Consider the following 20,817-nt stretch of genomic DNA (forward strand, 5'->3'; position numbering starts at 1 on the left):
CGAGCGGTTATGTTTTCAGTATAAGTAACCATAGCAATATACCCCGGTAAGAAGTGAACCAGCGTCTTAGGACCGAAAACTCAGAGTTAAACCCAAATCCTGCTTCGTAGTACAGGCCTCTGGCCCCACATTTTAAGATAAGATAAGATAAGATAAGACTTTATTCATCCCGACGGAAATTGTTGTGCCAGAGTAACAAAATACAATAAACACAGCAGCAAAACTGTGCACTAAGTAACTGTGAGTAAACCACTCCAATGAAACAAGTAGGCCTACTTCAGACTGACTAAATATGAAGTTACATCCAGGCCAGCAGAGCAGTTAGCAACAGTAGGCCTACATCATTAGAAACAACACAGCTAAAGGGCAGTAGCGTCAGAGAAAAAGGGGGGTTTATTTCACTCACCCTATCTGTAGACTCTACACTGTAGAGCAGGGGTCTGCAACCTTATTGACCAAAAGAGCCATATTGCTCCTTTTTCCCAAATATTTTTTTGTCTGGAGCCGCAAAATATATTTCATAGATTGATAGCTAATAAAGTTGTATTTATTGTTATATCAGACAAAAAATACAGTTTTTTTGCATGTATTAGGCTATTTATTACATTATATAAAACTGTTAACCTCTAATAAGAAACAAAGAACTCCTATAAGGAGAATTAAAAATAATACACAGGCCTACTTTAAAATAAATTAAACACAGCACTTGGGGAGTCCTCTGCACATTTGAAGGAAAAAAAAATATTATTAAAATGGGCCCACTTTGAAATAAATAAAACATATAGCTGCACCCTAAAAAGAGTTAAAGGTAGTGTAGGTAAGAATGGAGAAACCAGCTCGAGTGCGGTAGAATTTGAAAATACACAACCGGAAAAAATATGCCTCTTCCTTCAGACTTTCTTACAGAGTACCTCCTCCAACACACACGAACGTGCATCATCAATGAGGCCGCGAGATACATTTGTGCACAGACGGAAGGCTGACAGGCAGGTAGGCCATCCAATCATTTTAGCCGGGCCGGCTAAAATGATTGGTCGTGCTTTTTACAGCGCTACGGCTTCCAGAGATTAATTTTTGTATGTATTTATTTTCAAAGCATTTAATATATTCAGTGCTATCGGGACGTTAAGAGCATTCCATGGAATATAACAAAAAGTGTTCTCTGAAATAAATTACATACCCCATTGAATTATGACTGAAGATTGTCAGCTGTCTTCCTCTCCCTTGTTGTTCCTCGATACGTAAAGGCTGCAGCACCGTTGACAACATCTCTCTACACATCAAACATACCGGTAAACCAGCATCGTTTGCTTTGAAAGCATATAACTCTGTCCACACAGAATTTAATTCCTGTGTTCCTCCGATACTTTTCTTTGATTTATCCATAGTTCGCTCATCGAGCCGGGGGTCAGGTTATTCACCCGCAGGAAAAGGCGCTCGCGTCGGACCGTAGCAGGATGTGACGCATATTTTAGTTGACCTAATTAAAACCGTAAATACAAGATACGAAACATTTTCAACCATGCAACAAAATATAAATAGTCCTACAAATACTTTTATTTTATTTCTTTCTTATTTTTGTCTAAACTCAAGGGAGCCAGAGCAGAGGGCTTAAAGGGCCGCATTGCCAACCCCTGCTGTAGAGGAAGGCCATTCTCCCGTCTTAGTTTAGTTGAATACTCGATTCCGATTGGTCCATTTGGACCTTTAAGAGGCTAATATGACAGTAGTACAGACCACTGTTAAGCACAATAATGACTGTTGCTAAGGAGGGTCGAGAGAGAAAGGAAAGAGGTTAAAAGACGGAGCGCTGGACGTCAGATAAATCAACAGAAGCAGACATTTGTATTTTTTAAATGGCACTACAATAACTTCCTCTATTCGGCTTCAGCATGCCTGTATGTCTCCATCAATATCCGACTGAAAGCAGCAGAGGGCACTGTTTAACCACTCATTAAATACTCTCTTTTAGTGGTTCTCAATGGACCTTATGCAGGAATGTCTCCTTCAATAAAAGAAGCCAAAAGAATGAAATGCAGAAATATTACTGCTTTTATTGATTTGTCAGTTTCAACAGTCTTCAACCAGCCAGTTGGCCATTTTGACTGTGGTGTTGACAGAAACAGACAGAGTTTTAAAGAATGTTGAACGTTGACTGATGAATTGCCTTGTTAATTTATAAATGTTGCCTATTTCTTCCCAACTACCTTTTTTTTCACTTTAAATACAGTATTATTTGTCACATGTAAATATTGTTCATTTGTTATAATAATCTTTATATACCTTTTTTTATATAGATGTCATAACGGTCCTATTTTATTTTATTTTGCTACGTATTCTTCTTTCTGTGTATTTGTATGCACCATATCAAAGCAAATTCCTTGTGTGTGTAAACCTACTTGGTAATAAAACCGATTCTGATTCTGATTGTATATAGGCCTACATACTAGTCCCAGCCTTCTGTTACTTGTTTTTATTCTTCTCCATCTCCAAAAGGCTTATTTTTGCCGATTGTAATAAACAGGAAGTGCCCAGGACCATGAAACCCTGAGTCCAAGCTTAAATTAATCTTTTTCTTTTAATTTTTTTTTAATAAGTCAGTCGACTGTTACATTTTGTTTTCTGGAAAATGTATTAAGGTGTATTTGTTATTTCATTTATTTCTCCACTGTGAGAAGCAAAACTCTGATATTTAGTAATTTCAATTTAATCATAAAGAAATACTGGAACTAAAGTGATCCCCATGATAATGTCTTCTCGGATCACCAAACATAATAACCAGTAATAAATAAAACCTAATTCAGTGTCCTTATTTGTAGCTACAGAAAAATTAAAGGGTCCCAATTATATAGTTGAGTAAAACGCACAACCATGTCACCCTAACAACATCCAACAGTAATACAAACCTCCATCTAAGCATTATTCAGTTGTGTCACCTCTCACAGTCAGCATTCTACCTGCCAGTCAGCTGGAACCTCTGGATTAGTATTGGCCTGTGGGTGATGAGGGACGGTGGCCCCGCCCTCATCCAGATGTGCGCCCCTCTCCTGTCTCCTCAGTGCGCTGCTGGCTTCAGCAGAGTGCGGAGCCTTGGGAAGTCAACAGGAGGGTACGGAGAGTTACAACTAAACTACCAGTAAACCATTCCTTTAGACTCTGGCAGCCAGATTTTACTCGATCTAATGAGATTGTGACATTACACGGAAATTGCACTGCGTCTCCACCTGGGCAGCCTGAGACGCAGAGCTGATGGAGAGAGGCAGGGCTGAGTGCGGAGCCCGTCCGGAGCGCTGTTGAGCAGAGAGTCCATTCAGCACATTCTGCTGACAGGGAGCGGTCTGCTTTCTCGCACGACCTGTGTGAATTATCATATTGTTTTCAAGAAGTGATTGTTTCTGCAAAGGGGAAACTAAAAGAAAACCAGGATTTCTTTTTTTTCGGAATGGGGATGTAACCCGTTTCCACATGCACTTGGAAGTGGCGTGAGGTTGCCTCCAGATTGAGAAAAAGAAAACTGCAGGGGCTTGTGGTTAATTGAAATCGATCCGGTGGTCTTTTTTTTAATGTGAAGCAGCAGCAGCGGTTCTTTCTCCTCTCACTTCCAACATGACTTCACTGTCGGGGACCAAGGAGAGGTCTGTGAGCAGCCGGAGCAGAAAATATGGGGTAGGTTATTCATTCCAGCAGCCGAGGGGTGGACACACCTCTACCTATGAGCCCAGTGCACAACAACTTATCATCCATTCAGTGTTGCATGCACTTCACCTCTCACTTAAAAATGAAACTGTAGTTTGCTCACATTATCAGTCTGAAATGCATATGAAACTCATAGGGAAGCTCATTGTGCTAATGCTGTTGATTGAGTGCTTTGTGAAGATCAAATTATGCACATCAGTGCCATGGTGTCAAAGCAGAGGAATGCTTTTTTCAGAGATAAATCTCCCGCATCTCTTAATTATCACTAACTGAGCGCCAAGCAGCTAAATCAGGTATAACACTCACACCTGTGTCACTGCATACCTCCTACAGACTAATTAGTGTTAATTTATAACATACAGTAGGGTTGGCTCACACTGTATCCTCCTCCTCCTCACTACGAGATGAGTGACTATCCTCTGACCAGCCTGCTCATTGCTTGCTTATTATAGCCCTTGTGAAGGATTAAAGTAGCTATAGTGCCCAATCTCTCCAGCCAACACCACATCAATAGCTCTCTCTGACTGGATTTACCCAGCCGCAAACGATCTCATTTTCAACTCCTTGCGGCTCATTTGATGTTCCCATGTGGTTGTCTGAATAGAGAAAAAATAACACAGGTCTTCACACGGAATTTGACTTAATCCTATTTGCATGGTAACAGAAGCATCCATATGTTGCCTGATGCTGTGACCTGCTGCAGCACCATTACTCTAAATGTATAATATTGCTCAATGTTTGAAGACTTTTGGATTTTCTGATAATTTGGTTTAATTCCCCAATGTTAGTTTAGACCCTGTGTCTACCCATTGACTGCCAATTGCTTGTGTGTGTGTGTAGGTTATTGGCATGCATGAGATAATGTAACTGAGCGCCTGTCTGTGTTTAGCTTGTAAGCTTATTTCTAAAACAGGATATTCTCTATTTATCAATTGTTGGTTTCAATGATATTGAAGCTGTGTCAGCTGCATTTTTTTTTCAATTAGATTAATTTGCCTTTGATTCCCTTTCATGAATTCAGATATATGTTCATTTGTGAGCATAGACATAATCATTGGAGTTCAACCAAATAAATAGCATACCGATTAAAGCTAGGTGGATATAGTGAACACAAATGTAGCTTTTCAGGCAAAATATAAATAGCCTGACTTTTAAATCGCATGATTGAAGACACGTGTCCAGGTCCCCTCCTCATTTGTTATTCTCCTCCTTTTGTGTTCACTGAGATGAGTGCTGCACATATTTAAACCATATAGGTTGCTCATTACAATTGGAAAACCTATGGGGAATGAATCCATTATTACTTAAAGGGTTCATATTATGGAAAACTGACTTTCACCATTCTTGTACATATACATTTTGGAGTGCCAACCAACCAAACTGTGAAATAAGAAAGCCCAGCATTTGTTTGCTCCTTAGGTCAGGAAAAATGGGAATTTAAAAAGCCTTTCAGATGTTGCTCTACTTCCCCTGTTTCATAAAATATATCTCCCCATCCTCCACTTGGCTTATGAACTATCTTTGCAAAGGTGTACCACATTTGTTTGCCAGCCAATCAGAGCAGACTGGCTTTTGGGGAGGAGTGTCTTTAAAGAGACAGGCGCTGTAACAGAGCGTTTCAGACAAGGGGTGATTCATTATTTAATTATATTTAAACAGACAGTATTAGAAAAATTATTAAACTACATTACATGTTGGACGCTTTTATCCAAAGCGACTTACATACTCAATACTGTGGGCAACCCCCACAGGAGAAATTTGGGGTGAAGTGTCTTGCCCAGGGACACAACGACATGCTGCAGTAGGGTTTGAACCTGTGCCCCCCGATCCGAACTTCAACGCACTAGTCCACTGCGCCACACGCCTCCCTATTATGTGTTTTTTGAACATTAAATCATGTCACCCAATTAAGTAGAAACCCAAAATAAAGTATTAACATAAAAACAATTCCCCTTTAATATTATTGTTTACACCTGTGTTTTTCATGAAGAAATGTTAAAATGTCTGCCATGAAAACGGCCTACAATTTAGGTTTTCCTTTTAAAAAAAAATGTTTTTCTCTACAGGTGCCCGACACGTCCCCGACCAAATCTGCCCCCTTTTTCCCGGACACATGGTACCGTAAGCCCTACGAGGAAAACACCCGCTCCGGGACACGGCCCGCTCCAGAGGGAGCCGGATCAATGCCAAGCTCCACAGGCACCCCGTCCCCAGGCTCAGGAATCTCCTCCCCAGGGTCCTTCTCTGGATCCCCAGGGACCATCTCTCCGGGGATAGGGACAGAATCGCCTGGTTCTCTGGGTGGCTCCCCAGGTTTTGGGACAGGATCTCCGGCTTCAGGCAGTGGAAGTTCCCCTGGTAGTGAAAGAGGGATATGGTGTGAGAACTGCAACGCAAGGCTGACAGAGCTGAAAAGACAAGCTCTCAAACTGCTCATCCCTGGACCTTACTCCACCAAGGTACAAACTAGATTGTCTGCTCATCTTGTGGTGTGTATGGATGTGTGTGTGAGTCCAATTGCAGAAGTCTTTGTATTTCCTTTTCTGTCACCCAGTGGTGGGTTTGTAGTGTATCAGTAGCACAACTTGTACCTTTATTTACTGTGGCATTTAGACAGTGGCACATATGAACTTGTTCGCTCATGAAAGACTGGGCCTCTAATCATTCCCTTGCTTACTGCGTTGCTGTGTAGTCAGTTATTGTTCTCATAAATCACAAGGATGCTGTAATTTGTCCAACCCTCATTTGACCAGCTGTTGAAAAGAGAAGGGACTGAACAGCCTTTGGGATTTACGATAATTATTCTATCTGAAGTTGTAAATCAAATACTGACAAAGTGTCAAAATCTAAATAAAAGATGACACCGACAACACCATTTAAATTGCATTTGTTGGAATTCTCCATTTACCTGATTGATCATATGACCAAATTCAAATACATTTACTCTTTTCCTTAGTGCCTTTCTCCCATTGGGGGAATTAGTATGATAGATTCCTGGAAGACATTGACCACTTAGAGAAAATAATAATCCATATAGATAGATAGATTGCAGCCTTGTTCTAATTTGATTTGACAGGTGATTTCTTTTTTTCTTTTGGTAATCTATAGAATACATTTGAATTACATTAGTGTCAGCGATTCTTAACTGATATACCATAAGCTCCAGAGTGGTGTCAGTTTATAAATGATATGCTATCAATTCATATACTATACACATTTTGTATCATGTGCATATGTACATGTGTATACATTGTTTCTTGAGCTTCCCACATACTAAATAACCAGCCAACCCTGAACCGATTTCTATCTCATGAATAATTATCTAAAGAACTTGTGAGACTGTAAAATAAGTCTGGCTTTTCACTGCATTGTGCAATTGTACTTGGGGCAGTACAAAATAATCATAGACAATTAAGAACATTTTAGTTTTTGCACTGGTTTGGCTGTTGAAAAAATACGTAGTTATGCATATAAAAAGCACAAAGAAAAACATATTAAAAGTCCTAATGGCAGGCATTTTGACTTTGCATCATTTTTAATGAAGTTGCCTCTGGGTTCAATGCTCTGCTGCTGCAGTTAACTGGATTTATTGCAGGAAGGCCACACATCAGACTCAGAGTTAATTGGTAACAAATTAGCATGCATTATGCACCGGGGGGTTAATAAAGTGCATCTAGCAAATGGGAGTCAGATATAGGGCTACAGTGGGACACATAGACTTACTGTACAACCAGTAATACAGAGCAGTGGAAACACTGGGCTCTCATTCGATCAAGAACATGACAGTTGGAAATCGGTAGGAATTGTGGGGTTAATGGAGACTGTTGGTGGGAAGACCACTAATCAAAAGGTTATTTGCGAGGTTGGGTTCATAGTTCCAGCTGATTAAAGCTTCCCCTTTGTGGAGACATTTAATGTAGAGTGCAAAAAATAAAGGCATGTAAGTTACAGGATTGTACATGGTGCACTGCATGTACTGTATGTGTGGGAAATGAAATTCAAAATTATGCTAATAGAGTTGATTGTGTTTTTCACAGCTGAAGATTAAGTAATTGTATTTATAAAGACATTGTCACCTAATACACAAAACTATGGTAGCAGGCTTAAAAACAAGCGTGGGGTTATCACAAACCAAAATACTGTATCTGTCTTTGGCTCTTTGATTTTGCAAAAACAATATATTTGAGTGTCCTCCTCTCTGTGTAGCCTGCTTGACAGATTTAAAGTCAAAAATAATTAACGAAAAAATGGTCTGAGGAAGTAGTAGTTTTTTTTTACAGAAATGTAGACTGCATTTTATATGCTGCACACTGGATATTATCAAAGTAATTTCGATCAGAAGAGTGAATCCCCTCTCACGTGTGATCATTAATGTTGTTTTGTAAATATGATTAAGATTTCCTCCTTAAATCTTGCTCTTGACTTCTACAAATCAACTGATTCAGGATCCGTTATTGCATGGTTTCTTGGATGATATAATTACATTGCAACTATTGGGGGTGTTACTAAAAATAAGTAATATATCTTTCATGGTACTTGAAACATGGTAAAACACGTTGATTTAAAACTGTGAAGGTGAACCCCAAATTACGATGCACTGCATGTTACCCAACAGTATTTGGGAGTACAATTTTTCTTATGCAGGCTTTTTCTACAAGAGTCAACTGACCTACGCAGGTGCTTTGTGTCGGGGGGAAAGCTGAACTCATGTCCTTGGTAAAGCAATGTGACCTTTTAATCCTTCTCCTTCACCAAATGTGCAAGAACAGCACTTCAGCTGAGTGTGTGTGTGTGTGTGTGTGTGTGTGTGTGTGTGTGTGTGTGTGTGTGTGTGTGTGTGTGTGTGTGTGTGTCCCTTCCTGTTGCGATGTCAGCATGAGGCCCCATGTCATTCCCACAGGACACTGGGACATATGTGACCCCTCACAGTCTGAATAAAAACACACATGCACCATCCAATACACCCCCCCAATATGCCTCTGAACCATATAGACCTGTCTCTGTGCCTGGATATGAATACATGATGGTCCATGCTTGACCCATGCAAACTACACACACACACACACACACACACACACACACACACACACACACACACACACACACACACACACACACACACACACACACACACACACACACACACACACACACACACACACACACACACACACACACACACACACACACTCACACTCAAAACCCTTTCTCACAGAGGGCTGTTAATAATATGATAATGATGACCTTCACCGATCCTACTGTTGAATATTTAGTTGTTTGTGAACATGTCTGCAGTTCTGTGTGTGTGTGTGTGTGTGTGTGTGTGTGTGTGTGTGTGTGTGTGTGTGTGTGTGTGTGTGTGTGTGTGTGTGTGTGTGTGTGTGTTGTTAGAGCCTTCCGTGAATACACTAACAAGCACAAACACACATGCATACAAGTGTCTATGTCAGAATGTGTCACATTGCTTGAATGTCATGATAACTTGTTTGTTGGATGAGCAACTATTAGCTGTTGCAAAGTGTTTTTTTGTGTAGTGCTTACTCTCTTTTGCATGTCATAGAGAGGTTATCTAATTCATTGAAGAGTAGTCTAAAACAGATAGCATCTGTGGTTTTGTTTTTATAATGGGCTTTAAATGTTGTCCTCAAATTAAACTGAAGTCCATTTATAATCATTTTGTCCATCTTGACTTTATTACTGCTTTTACTCAGTCAGCTAGAGTGCAAAAGAGTGCTCTGTTGAGAGATTAAAAGAGCAGAGTAGGTTTTTCAGGTTTGGGCACACACGCACTGGGCACACACTCAACCACATCTGGCTTCACAGCTGTACTCACTTAAGAACTCAGTCCTTGCTCTACTGGTGTGTATATCCTTGCATCTATCTGTGTGTGTGTACCCATCCCTTATATCCACGCCCAAATCATAAATGACTACAGGATTATCTATTTTTTGGTTGGTCCAGTTCAGTTGAAACTGGGTCACTATGTGTGTGTGTGTGTGTGTGTGTGTGTGTGTGTGTGTGTGTGTGTGTGTGTGTGTGTGTGTGTGTGTGTGTGTGTGTGTGTGTGTGTGTGTGTGTGTGTGTGTGTGTGTGTGTGTGTGTGTGTGTGTGTTTGAGGGTCTGTTTCAGATCAGCTGAAAGGCAAAACCATGTATGTTTATAAAGGGAAACATATACTGTTCGACTTCAGACATAAAAATGAAACCAAAAAAGGACATGTTTGTGAATATATTCACTCCAGAGGACCTCTTTCTGGCAACTTGAGATTTATTGAGATTACTTTCATCTGTGCGGTATTTGAGGTTATATACATGTTATATGTACTCAAAATGTTTGTATTAGAAGACCCATTCATGTGTCTGTCTAGATGTTTCTGGACATTAAACAGCTGGCAGGAGCTTATACAGTACATAGATCTTAGACCTTAATGCACATTATTATTACCAAGATCTTTTCCTTCTTTTTGTTGTATGTGAAAAAATGGTTGGCCAACTTTAGTACTTGTTACTTGGAAAGCCAAAGTTTTTCAATCATGAATTATTTCTCTCTATATTTCTCTAGCTGTTTACCCTTGCAACCAAACCAGCCTCCTTGTGCAAGTCTTACTTTACAGTTTTATCTTGTTAACCATCATAAACATTCACAAATAGCCTTGTGACTGTGTCTTTAAAAGCCTCTTTCATCTTAGATGAAGTAAATGTCCCACTAAACAGGAAAAGCTCCATGCTCCATGTAAGGCAAAGCTCTGCAAAACAACAACATCTTTAAGTGAGATGCAGAATTAAAAAGTATTAACCCAAATGTTGTCTACCAAATCCTTTGAACAACCAACATAAACAAAATGAAGATATTGGTAGTACAACTGACCATCAGTGAACTAGAGGCTTGTAAGTTTAAGATCTATCTGCTATTTAAGATGCCTTTAAACAAATGGGGTCAAACTGTTGAGGATAAAATCAATTACAGTAATCCCAGTCACTCGCTAATGGTCACCCCAAACCAGTAATTTGTCTGTAATTAGTCTACTTATCAGATCAAATGGTGGAGCATTACTGCTCTGCAGCCTGTCCTCAAAGGGACGTATTTCTGAACACAGGTAGCTAGCTATCCTGTAATAACCAAATCCCATAACACTACAGAAGCAGGCCTCCGGTAACTACGGCAGCTGGTGTTGCCACGGCAGCGACATGTGACAGATGTGAGCCGCATACATATCTCCATCAGCGTTAATGGGCTCCTCATCGCTGTGTGCACGCTGGTGAGAGGCAGAAAGAGGGAGACAATATATGGAGTTAGTGTGAATGATAGCGCGGGCTGGCGTGCTTTTTTGGCAAGAGGTAAGAGAGAATATAGCTGGTGTGTGTGTGTGTGTGTGTGTGTGTGTGTGTGTGTGTGTATAAAGAGAGAGAGAGAGAGAGAGAGAGAGAGAGAGAGAGAGAGAGAGAGAGAGAGAGAGAGACAGAGAGAGAATGCGATCATGTCCTCCTGATGCCTTTCAGGTGTGAAAGACATTACCATATAAAGAGGTGGCTTCATCAATAACAGCGAGACGGTCTGGATGGATAGATGGATGGATGGATGGATGGATGGATGGATGGATGGGGGTGTGTGTGTGTGTGTGTGTGTGTGTGTGTGTGTGTGTGTGTGTGTGTGTGTGTGTGTGTGTGTGTGTGTGTGTGTGTGTGTGTGTGTGTGTGTGTGTGTGTGTGTGTGTGTGTGTGTGTGTGTGTGTGTGTGTGTGTGTGTGTGTGTGTGTGTGTGTGTGTGTGTGTGTGTGTGTGTGTGTGTGTGTGTGTGTGTGTGTGTGTGTGTGTGTGTGTGTGAGAGAGAGAGGGAAAGCATAGATGCTGATGCAGGCTGAATTGAAGAGCTTCTCACTGGGATTATGTGAATTTGACCAAACCTGAAGCACACTCTCAAACACATCATCTCAAGATCTAGTGTTGCTTACTGTACCCTCTCTGAAGAGTGTTGAATGAATGATTCCTTTTCTTAGACCAACCAGAAGTTGGCATTGTTTTGGTTCCGTCAAAAAAAAAAAGCCAATTAGGTTTTCTCATTGGATTTTGAATTATTGCTGAAAAAAAGCATGGTGGGAAACAAATGTTTATGACACCATCTGCTATCTTTTACATGCTTGTATGATTTTAATCGCGACAAGTAAGTCAACATCAACATCTACATTAGGCTAAACATACTAAGCCATGGTCCTCTGACTGTAACGTTAGTGGAAAAGTATCCCTGTGTTCAGCAAAATGACCTTCAACACTCCAGTCTCCAGACACCATTTAAAGTCTTATCTAGCCGCTTGATTGCAAACGACAGATAGGCTTCAAAATTAGTTTTTTCCCGCAAGTATTTATATTACTCATTCCTGCAGCCTCCTATTTCAATTCAAACATGTTTTGGTATTTATTACAAATAGTATTATGAAAACAACAAGTAGATACTGTATTTATAATTAAAGAAGTACAAAGTAGCTTATAATCAATGCTACTTAAATTTACTTTAATGAGAAGGGTCAGGAGACTGGATGACCTTATTATTTTTTAAATGTTGCATTTTGCAAGATGGAAAATCCTCTTTCTGACCATGTGCTTCTAGTTGGCCAGCTTCTCTCAATGTCAGTAAGATAATGTACAATGTCAGCACACATTGTCTAACAATAAACATAAGAGCGACTTCCCCTCTGTTCCTGTCAGCTCTGCACATCTCAAGCAGAGCCCCGTAGGGATGAGGTGGAACAAACACGGATGTGCTGCTTATGATCTTGCAAGAAAACATTTGCATTGACTGAGATCCCTGTAGAATTTTCCCAGCACGTTATGATATCTATACCTTGAATAATGTATACCGCTATTATGGAGACAAATGGGGTACAACACTACCAGTTAGATGTACCTTTGGCTAGTGTCGGTATCTTTTGCCGTTTTATGAGAAATGTACCCCTTATTCTTGCCCCTAGTTCAGTCTCTCCTGTCCTATTTCCTGCATATCACTCTTTATTTAGCATGTCTGGAGATATTGCCATGCAGACGCAAGATACCAGCATCATAGACACATTAACACACAATCTCTCTTACTGTTTCTCACACTCACACATTTTTCTAATTTAGGAAAGGAGGATGAGAGAAAAGAAAGATTTTAATTTAGACGAGGAAGAAGAGAAACGGAGGAACATGTATAAAAATGTGTAGTGAGAGAAAAGACACAAGACCGTTTTCCTTAATAGTGCTATCATTGTCATTACAGTCACTGACCCGGAGCGTAAAACACTTAATTAGACTAACTACCCGAGCCAGTAGTGTGGCCAGGCTGCCACACACACTGGGTTTCAAGAGCAGAGAAGCTACTTCAATCTTTGCCAGTTCCAATAGACAGCAGATGATGGATTTTAGTTTGCCAATAAGCATTCATTAGAAAATGTAACACACTCCAAGGTACCGGGGGTTTGTGTAGTGGGAGCAATTTGATTTTCTTTGCTTTATTTTTACTCTTAAACAGCAGTTCTCGCTCGTTTGCTTATTTTAAAAAGAAGACTTCGTTCCAATGCTTGTTTTTTGACATCCTTGTGGTCAAGCAGTCTTGTTTTTGGACAGGGATATTTATGATCGCTTCATGCCTTTCTCTTTCCCCTTATTTCCTGTCTTAGTGCCGGATGGCCCGCAGATCATTTCGAAATTCATAATAAAAGAAAATTGAAATGAAATGTTTCTGATTTTAAATGCAAAAACCTTGCCGTGATGCAAACAACTCATCAAAATAGGCTAAAAGATATTGCCTTTGATGATATTAACTGGCCCCCGTATTATCAATTTGCAAAAGTGGCCCCCGGGTAAAGCAAGTTGAGTATCCTCAATAATAAACACATGTAGTGAACCCAAAGCAGTGACAAAGAAAAGACAGTTTTGCATTTATTACACCTCTGAATACCTCAAAGACCACAAGACCAAAACAAACACCACTCCTAGTCCTGCATGCTAACATCACACATTGCAGTGAGAGGCCAATCACATGCATGAGGGAACACAACCAAACACACTGATACTGACACAATACACAAACTGAGGCGCCTGGAGGTTCATATGAAAATACATAAATGAGCAAACACACACACTGATATGTGTCTGTGCTCTACCAAGAGCCCACTGCACTGCTGGATGTTGGTGAAAGTGGCAACAGCACCTGCTGCCATGAGGTCCATAGCTACCATGGCAACTGCCTCTCCATCATTTCAACAGTACAGAAATAAGTGGAGGGCATTACAGTAGTGATGCACCTGTCTCCTCTGTCTGTCTACACCTGTCCAGACTTTCATATGCGGTGTGTTTGTTTGGTGATAGAAAGGTGGATATGGTATGAAATAAAGAATGTTGCTTTATATTGTCATGATTAATATGTGCATCTGTCTGTCTATCTATCTATCTATCTATCTATCTATCTATCTATCTATCTATCTGTCAGTCTTGTATATCCGGCTATCCGTCTTATCTGTCTGTCGTGAAAAATGTGTAGTTCCTTGTAAGACATAGATGTTTTCCCCTGTGTGCTCTCCTCAGACTTTTAAAAGTTTTTGATTTCATCATCCAGAGGAAAGATGAAAAGTAAAAATGTTCTAGTAGCTGCAGGTGCCAGCTGTGATACTGTGAAGTCTCCCTCGCTGAACGGTCTATTTGAAGACCTGCCAACCACACTTTTAATATTAGCCAACCTGCTGGGCTGTCATGGGCTGATATATCACACAGAAACACAGCTTGCACACAAACAGTGCATCGTCACGGGCTATCACATTGTCAGATATAACACATCTATCTTGGGCATCTCACACTAGGAAGATCTCATGACATGCTGAGGTGTGAGTGACGGGAATAATGTGTATGTCTGTGCTTAACTTTGTGAAAACTAATTGAACTTTTCCACAGTCAAAGTCAGTGTACTTTGAAATTGAGGGCAAATTTGCGGGGCCCTACTTCTTCTTCCAGGGACTGATTTTAGGGTCAGGATGCAAGGGTTACATTAAAAAGACTGCACTGCTGTTTTTATTAAAGAAATATAAGTTTATTTTAGAAAGGATCCATAGCCTTGTGCACTCTCACAGACCTACCATTTAGGGTCAAAATAAGAGCCAGGGCTCTGCCAGTCAGTCGTTCATGTTTTACAAGTACTGTAATGGCATTCCTGTTCTAAATACGCTGCTCACTGCAGGGCTGCAAAATTGTCTTCGTACATTCCTGGCTTAACTATATAGGTTAAGAGGCTGTCTAGTGCCAAAGATAGGATGAGAAGAGAACGTGTGTGTGTGTGTGTGTGTGTGTGTGTGTGTGTGTGTGTGTGTGTGTGTGTGTGTGTGTGTGTGTTTGTGTGTGTGTGTGTGTGTTTTATGCAGCACTGTGAATGCATTGTGACAGAGTATTGTAAAGGGCAGGAGGTAAAATGAGAACAAGGATGACATTTAAGCTGCTGCTTGCAGTCCGGTTACATGGCAGAGTTCACTATAGTTATTGTGTATCTTTTACTAGTACTTTTATATGGTTCCAATATTAGACATGTTTTTTGTAAACCTTTAATTGAAAGTCCTTCCCTTCTTTGTGGTTGGGATTATTTTCTCTAGTGTTCCTGCAGTGATGAAAGTGGTGTACAGACTGCATGGTTCTGCAACTGTGTTTGTACAATTTGTTTTATAGTATCTGAGTAAAGTAAACCCCTTCTTAACAAACACATCCTTATTAATTGATTTGTCTCCTGCCATTCTTTCCATTTGCCACCACTCACTCACCAATACCCACTAATAGACATAAATAGCATTCACTTTCTACTAATGCTAATCCTCTGTCTCAGCCGAGCTGCATCCTCGTATCATTCTTATCTCCAGCTTATCAACAAGATGGAAGAATTGGAAGATGAAAGAGAGTGAGGGAAGGAAAGGACAGGTAGAGAAAGAAACTAAATAGAGGTTTAAAGTAACAGGCTACACAAAACAAGGCATAGATGGAAGAAGATTGTGTGCGTGTGTGTGTGTGTGTGTGTGTATGTGTGTGTGTGTGTGTGTGTGTGTGTGTGTGTATGTGTGTGTGTGTGTGTGTGTGTGTGTGTGTGTGTGTGTGTGTGTGTGTGTGTGTGTGTGTGTGTGTGTGTGTGTGTGTGTGTGTGTGTGTGTGTGTGTGAGAGAAAGAGAGAGAGAATTAAATTGGCTGTTTGTTCCCAGACTGTGCTTCAATCAGACACAGAGAATAGCCTCTAGCCGTTAAACTTTCCAATTACCCTGAGCAGATGGAGCCTGTGGGGCTCGATTTGGAGGGTCTGAAATGGTTGTTGTTGTTTACTGTTATCAGATATTGAATGTACACCAGACTACATGCAGTGACAGAGAGGGAGTCATACTAAAGCAGGGTCTTTCCTCCTTAATCTTAACCTCCATATATCTCTGCATCTCCGCTTTTTACTCTGTACTCGGTCTCACTGAATCTAATCTGATATCACACAAAGCATGAGTTATATCTGAATGATAACATCTTCTGGATCAGCAGCAGGTCTAGCAGTTGGTAATGCAAGCTTGTGGCTGGACGGTTGTCATGTTGAATCTAGGTTTAATGTCAATGTGAAATCTGGCTGAACAAGTCTCCCCTCTCTTAATAACAACTACGCTCTTGAGCAGGACTCTCCAACCTCAGCTGCTCCCTAAGAGGAGGTCAGCGTCCAACAGAGGAGCACTGTGGTCCATTTACAGAGCTCCCCATATGAATGAGTGTGATTATGAAGCCTGGAAAAGAGCAAGCACGCTCAGTTGACTTTCATGGATATAGGACTGTTAAAAAAGTGTTTTAGCTTTTAAAGGCTCACAGGATGACTCAAGCACGCCCCGAGGAGGTTTAAGGTTTATTTTAAAACACATTAAAGCTCTTTGTGCAGGCCCGGGGGAATCACCCTCACACATTGGTTTGAAGTCCTAGACAAACATGGATTAGATGGTTTGTTCATTTAGTTTTTCAAAGTGTAGTTATTGTTTAATTATTGTCTTCACATCATTAAAAAAAGAAAATGAGTTTGACCATACCTTCAGATTTTACAGGAATTTTCTATTTTTGTGTTATCTGAGTATATTCTGTTTAATACATGAGATCTGCAAAAATAATGTATTGCAATATTGTGTTTAGTGCTACTAACAAATGTGTGCATGCTCACATGCTGAACTATGAATGAACAGTTGAACATTTGGCCTGCTTAACATGTGAGCTATTTGCTTTAGTACAACCTCACAGAGCCACTATGGCTTCAGACTCTAGTCCTTTTTACCAATTATTTATTTTATAGTTTTTGGTTAAGAGGTAGACAAGATATATTGGGCCAAAGATACTGACATGTGACAAAGGATGCTTTTTCGATAATTTGTGGACGAATCCTAATTACATCATGTTGACAAGCCACACATTTGTTTACATATAACAATATATAAGTCATTGCAAGGGGCCCCTTTTAGTAGAGTTGTTATGTAGACCCACAGCCTGGCACAAGTTATTCTCCCATTATATTCTGTAGTAGTTCACTGTAAGCATAGTGTACTCCCTTTTTGCGTTATTCTGAGCCAAGAAAAACCCTGACTGAGTTTGTATATTTGGGTTTGTGATTTTGTGTGTGTAACGGGCACACACACTGTTTTCCCTGTGCACACTGTTCACCTATTTCTGTGTGTATGCAACCATGTATGAGTGTGAGTTGTCATGCAGATCTTTACCTTTAGTTCCTCCTCACTGAGCTTCACTAACCTTGAGATGGAAGGATACAGAGGGGGTGAGGAGGAAAAGAAGGGAGCAAGGGAGGAGTGAGGGAGTGTGTGTTCAGGTGTGGGGTACGGCAAGATGGATTACCCAAAGCAACCAGCAATTTATCACTGTCAGAGAGAGAGAGAGAGAGAGAGAGAGAGAGAGAGAGGGAGAGAGAGGGATAGAAAGAGTTGGGACAGGAAAAAGAGGTAGTGTGAGGGATAAAGAAGAGAGACGATAGGATGGGGTGCAAGGAGAATGATAGAAGAAGAAGTAGGTGTAGGACAAAAGTGGGATGAACATTTGTGAAAGAGAAACCCAATGAATCATTCTTTATTATACAATCAAAGTGTTACTACTTGTGTTGAAAGTATGGGCAGAAGTTTTCTGAAGAGAATTTAATTTTACTGATGCTGTCCCTACTTAGCGTAGTTGTTAGTAAAGCTTGTTGATTAACTTTAAGTCAAGTGTTTTGGACTGGCCACTACTAACTCTACCCGAGGCATGGACCTTTGTGGTTCAACATCCTGTGGTGTAAAACCATCTGAAATGTCTCACGTGCAATAATCAGCCCGTTTGACTCTCAGGCCTTGATATAAATCAACAACCAATTAATGTTAGCATACCAAGGAGAATATACTATCAGAGATCATTTAGACTCTTAGATGGCTGACCTACTTAAGACATTTAAGGTTACTGTCTCTCTATACATTATTTGTTCAATCAAACATTATATTAAGACCTAATTGTTGTCAGACAGTGTCAAGATTGGCTGTATTTTTTTAAAACTGTCAATACATAGACTACTTTCCCACTGAAGAAGCAATGGAGTGAAGTTCCTCCTCTATATTCAGTCTCCAGAAAACGGTCTAATTGGCAGCTAGCTAACACATTGAAATAGATTGTTTTCACATCTTTGGTAGCGAGTGTTTAATTTACAGTGCAGTTCTGATGCAGACGGTAGGCTAATTTAAAAACATGCAGTAGAGTTTATATGCACTTCATTTACAGACAGGCACCGCTGTGGATAGCCAGATCATTTAAAAACAGGCACCGTACAACTTCCACATAAAAAAACAACTACTGTATTTTCATTTAAAGCTGGGCACTGAATGGATGGCCAGCTAATAAAAGCCAAGCACTCTTCCAGCAAGCCAGCGCCGTATATATTCTATTATAGGGCTCTGCAGCAAGCTAGCTCATTTACATCGTGGCGAGGAGCTGCTCTGTAGACTTGGCCCTATACAACCCGGACAAGATTCATAGCTCAGGCTGTTAATGAGAGGGCAGCATTTGTACAGTATACACACTGACACACACTCTGAAATATGCATGAATAACAAATTCAGGAATTCTACGGGCTTAGATATGTCTCATAATTATGTGTGTGAACACAAAAATAATTTGTGTGTAAATATGTGATTTTTAAATGTAAAACACCATCCACAAATGCATATAAAAGATTTGCAAACTCACAAATAAATTTGCAAATGTAAAACGGATCTGCAAATACGCAAAATATTTTCACAAATAAAAAAAAAGATCTTTGAATATCTCTTTAACATTTACAACTTCCGATCAGGCATTTGTGTATCCATTTTGTATTTGTCGACCAAAAATGCGCTTGTGGATCAAAGAGTTTTGAGACAAACGTTTCCAAATTTTAGCCGAGACCGGCGTAAAGTTTGTCTCAAAACTCTGTGTGTGTAAAAAGACGATCCACAAGAAGAAATGTGAGATCCACGAGCAGAAATGTGAGATCCACAAGCGCATTATTGGTTGACAAATACAAAATTGATTCACAAATGCCTGATGGAAAGTTGTACATTTTTAAAGGGATATTCAAAGATCTTTTTTTTATTTGTAAAAATATTTTAAGTATTTCTAGATCCGTTTTACATTTGCAAACATATTTGTGAGTTTGCAAATCGTTTAAATGCATTTGTGGATGGTGTTTTACATTTACAAATCACATATTTACCCACAAATTATTTTTATGTTCACACAAATAATTATGAGACATATCTAAGCCCATAGAATACTAACACTTGTTACGTTTGCATTAGAGCACTACAAAGAGTTGATCTGGCCATAGCATCTGTTTCTAGTATATATACTCTTTTTGATTGGGTTTATCAACTACAAACACACACACACTGATTCGGTAATGCTATTTTTGTATGTGTGGATGCATGTGTGCTGTAAAAACTTTGCGGAGCAGAATTTCTGATGACCACTTAACCCAAGATAATCTATGGCAATGTTGAGACAGCCAATTCATTAAAGTTGTCAATCCCAAACATAGGTTACATGAATAGCCTCTTGGGGGCATCCGTTTGAGGTACGTCACCAGCATGGTCTAAGGAAGTGCTTCAAAGCCTCTCTGAAGGCTTCCTTTAAAGACCTCCACACTGACCTTGCTTCAAGAGCATCACTTGCCCAAAGCCATTAGAACAATTACATTTCAAAGGGTACTAACATCTATGAAGACCAACACATCAAAGCACATGAACGACGGCCTCCTCTGAACCAACCTAGCTGCCCTGCACTCACTGCAACTGCACGGCGCCTTGGATGATATCACAACTGACATTTGTATTATTACTGATATGAGGTGTCACCATCTCACACAACATTATACAGTGCACACATGCTACGCCCACGTACACATATGTGCACACGTTCAGTCTCCAGCGAGAAAGAATGCAGCAGGTTATTATCCTCCCCTATTGCTAGTTAGTTGCGTATGTTAATTAGGCTCTGAATTGCTATGGCAACACAAACACTGTAATGCGTTTTCTCTGTTATTAATATAGCATGTCAACATCGCAAGGGAATGTGTGTACATGTGTGCCGACAAAAGTGTGTGTATGTGCTCTTTTAAATGTATGCATAAGCGACTTTATGCGTGTGTGCAAACGTGTGTGTGAATGTGTGTGTGTATTATAGGTTTCCATTGTGTCCTAGCCAATCCAACTCCTACATTCATTATGAATCATATGAAGGAATGACCAATTAAAAAGTAGATTAAGGGAGACATTCTTCAGAGAGAGAAGGGGGAGGGTGCAGGTATTAATGAGCGAGAGAGGGGAAACACAGGTACGTTTATTTTCGCCGAGGTTTTTCTTCTAAGGAGCATTCTGTAGGATATAGTGCCGTGCAGCGGTGAATATACCCCTTCACTCACCCCTCTGTTTCCAAGACTGCAGTATCGAGAGGTGCTGAGTGCAAAACTGTGCTAACATCATGGTATATTTCAGGATCTGCGCCTTGCTCAGAGGCAAGGTTTCCAATGTTAGCAACATTTTAGAAGCCACGAAATAAAGATGATTAAATAAAGACGAATAAAAGCTGTGGTAAC

General features: G+C 40.2%; 1 protein-coding gene across 2 annotated transcripts in view; it reads left to right on the plus strand.

Moving 5' to 3' along the window:
* The first annotated feature begins 3,350 nt into the window (after positions 1–3,350).
* The window catches only part of kif26ba (kinesin family member 26Ba), an 86,535-nt gene continuing 69,068 nt past the window's right edge, over positions 3,351–20,817 (plus strand). Inside the window, exons 1-2 of one of the 2 annotated variants that reach the window (XM_079664887.1) lie at positions 3,351–3,666; positions 5,763–6,155. In XM_079664887.1, coding sequence (XP_079521013.1) covers positions 3,607–3,666; positions 5,763–6,155 — 453 coding nt within the window. In that variant the 5' untranslated portion in view covers positions 3,351–3,606. The remainder of the gene's footprint in view (positions 3,667–5,762; positions 6,156–20,817) is intronic. The other variant, XM_079664888.1, reaches the window with a different exon arrangement.

Source organism: Notothenia rossii (genome assembly GCF_949606895.1).
Source record: "Notothenia rossii genome assembly, chromosome: 2".
Classification (NCBI taxonomy): Eukaryota; Metazoa; Chordata; class Actinopteri; order Perciformes; family Nototheniidae; genus Notothenia; species Notothenia rossii.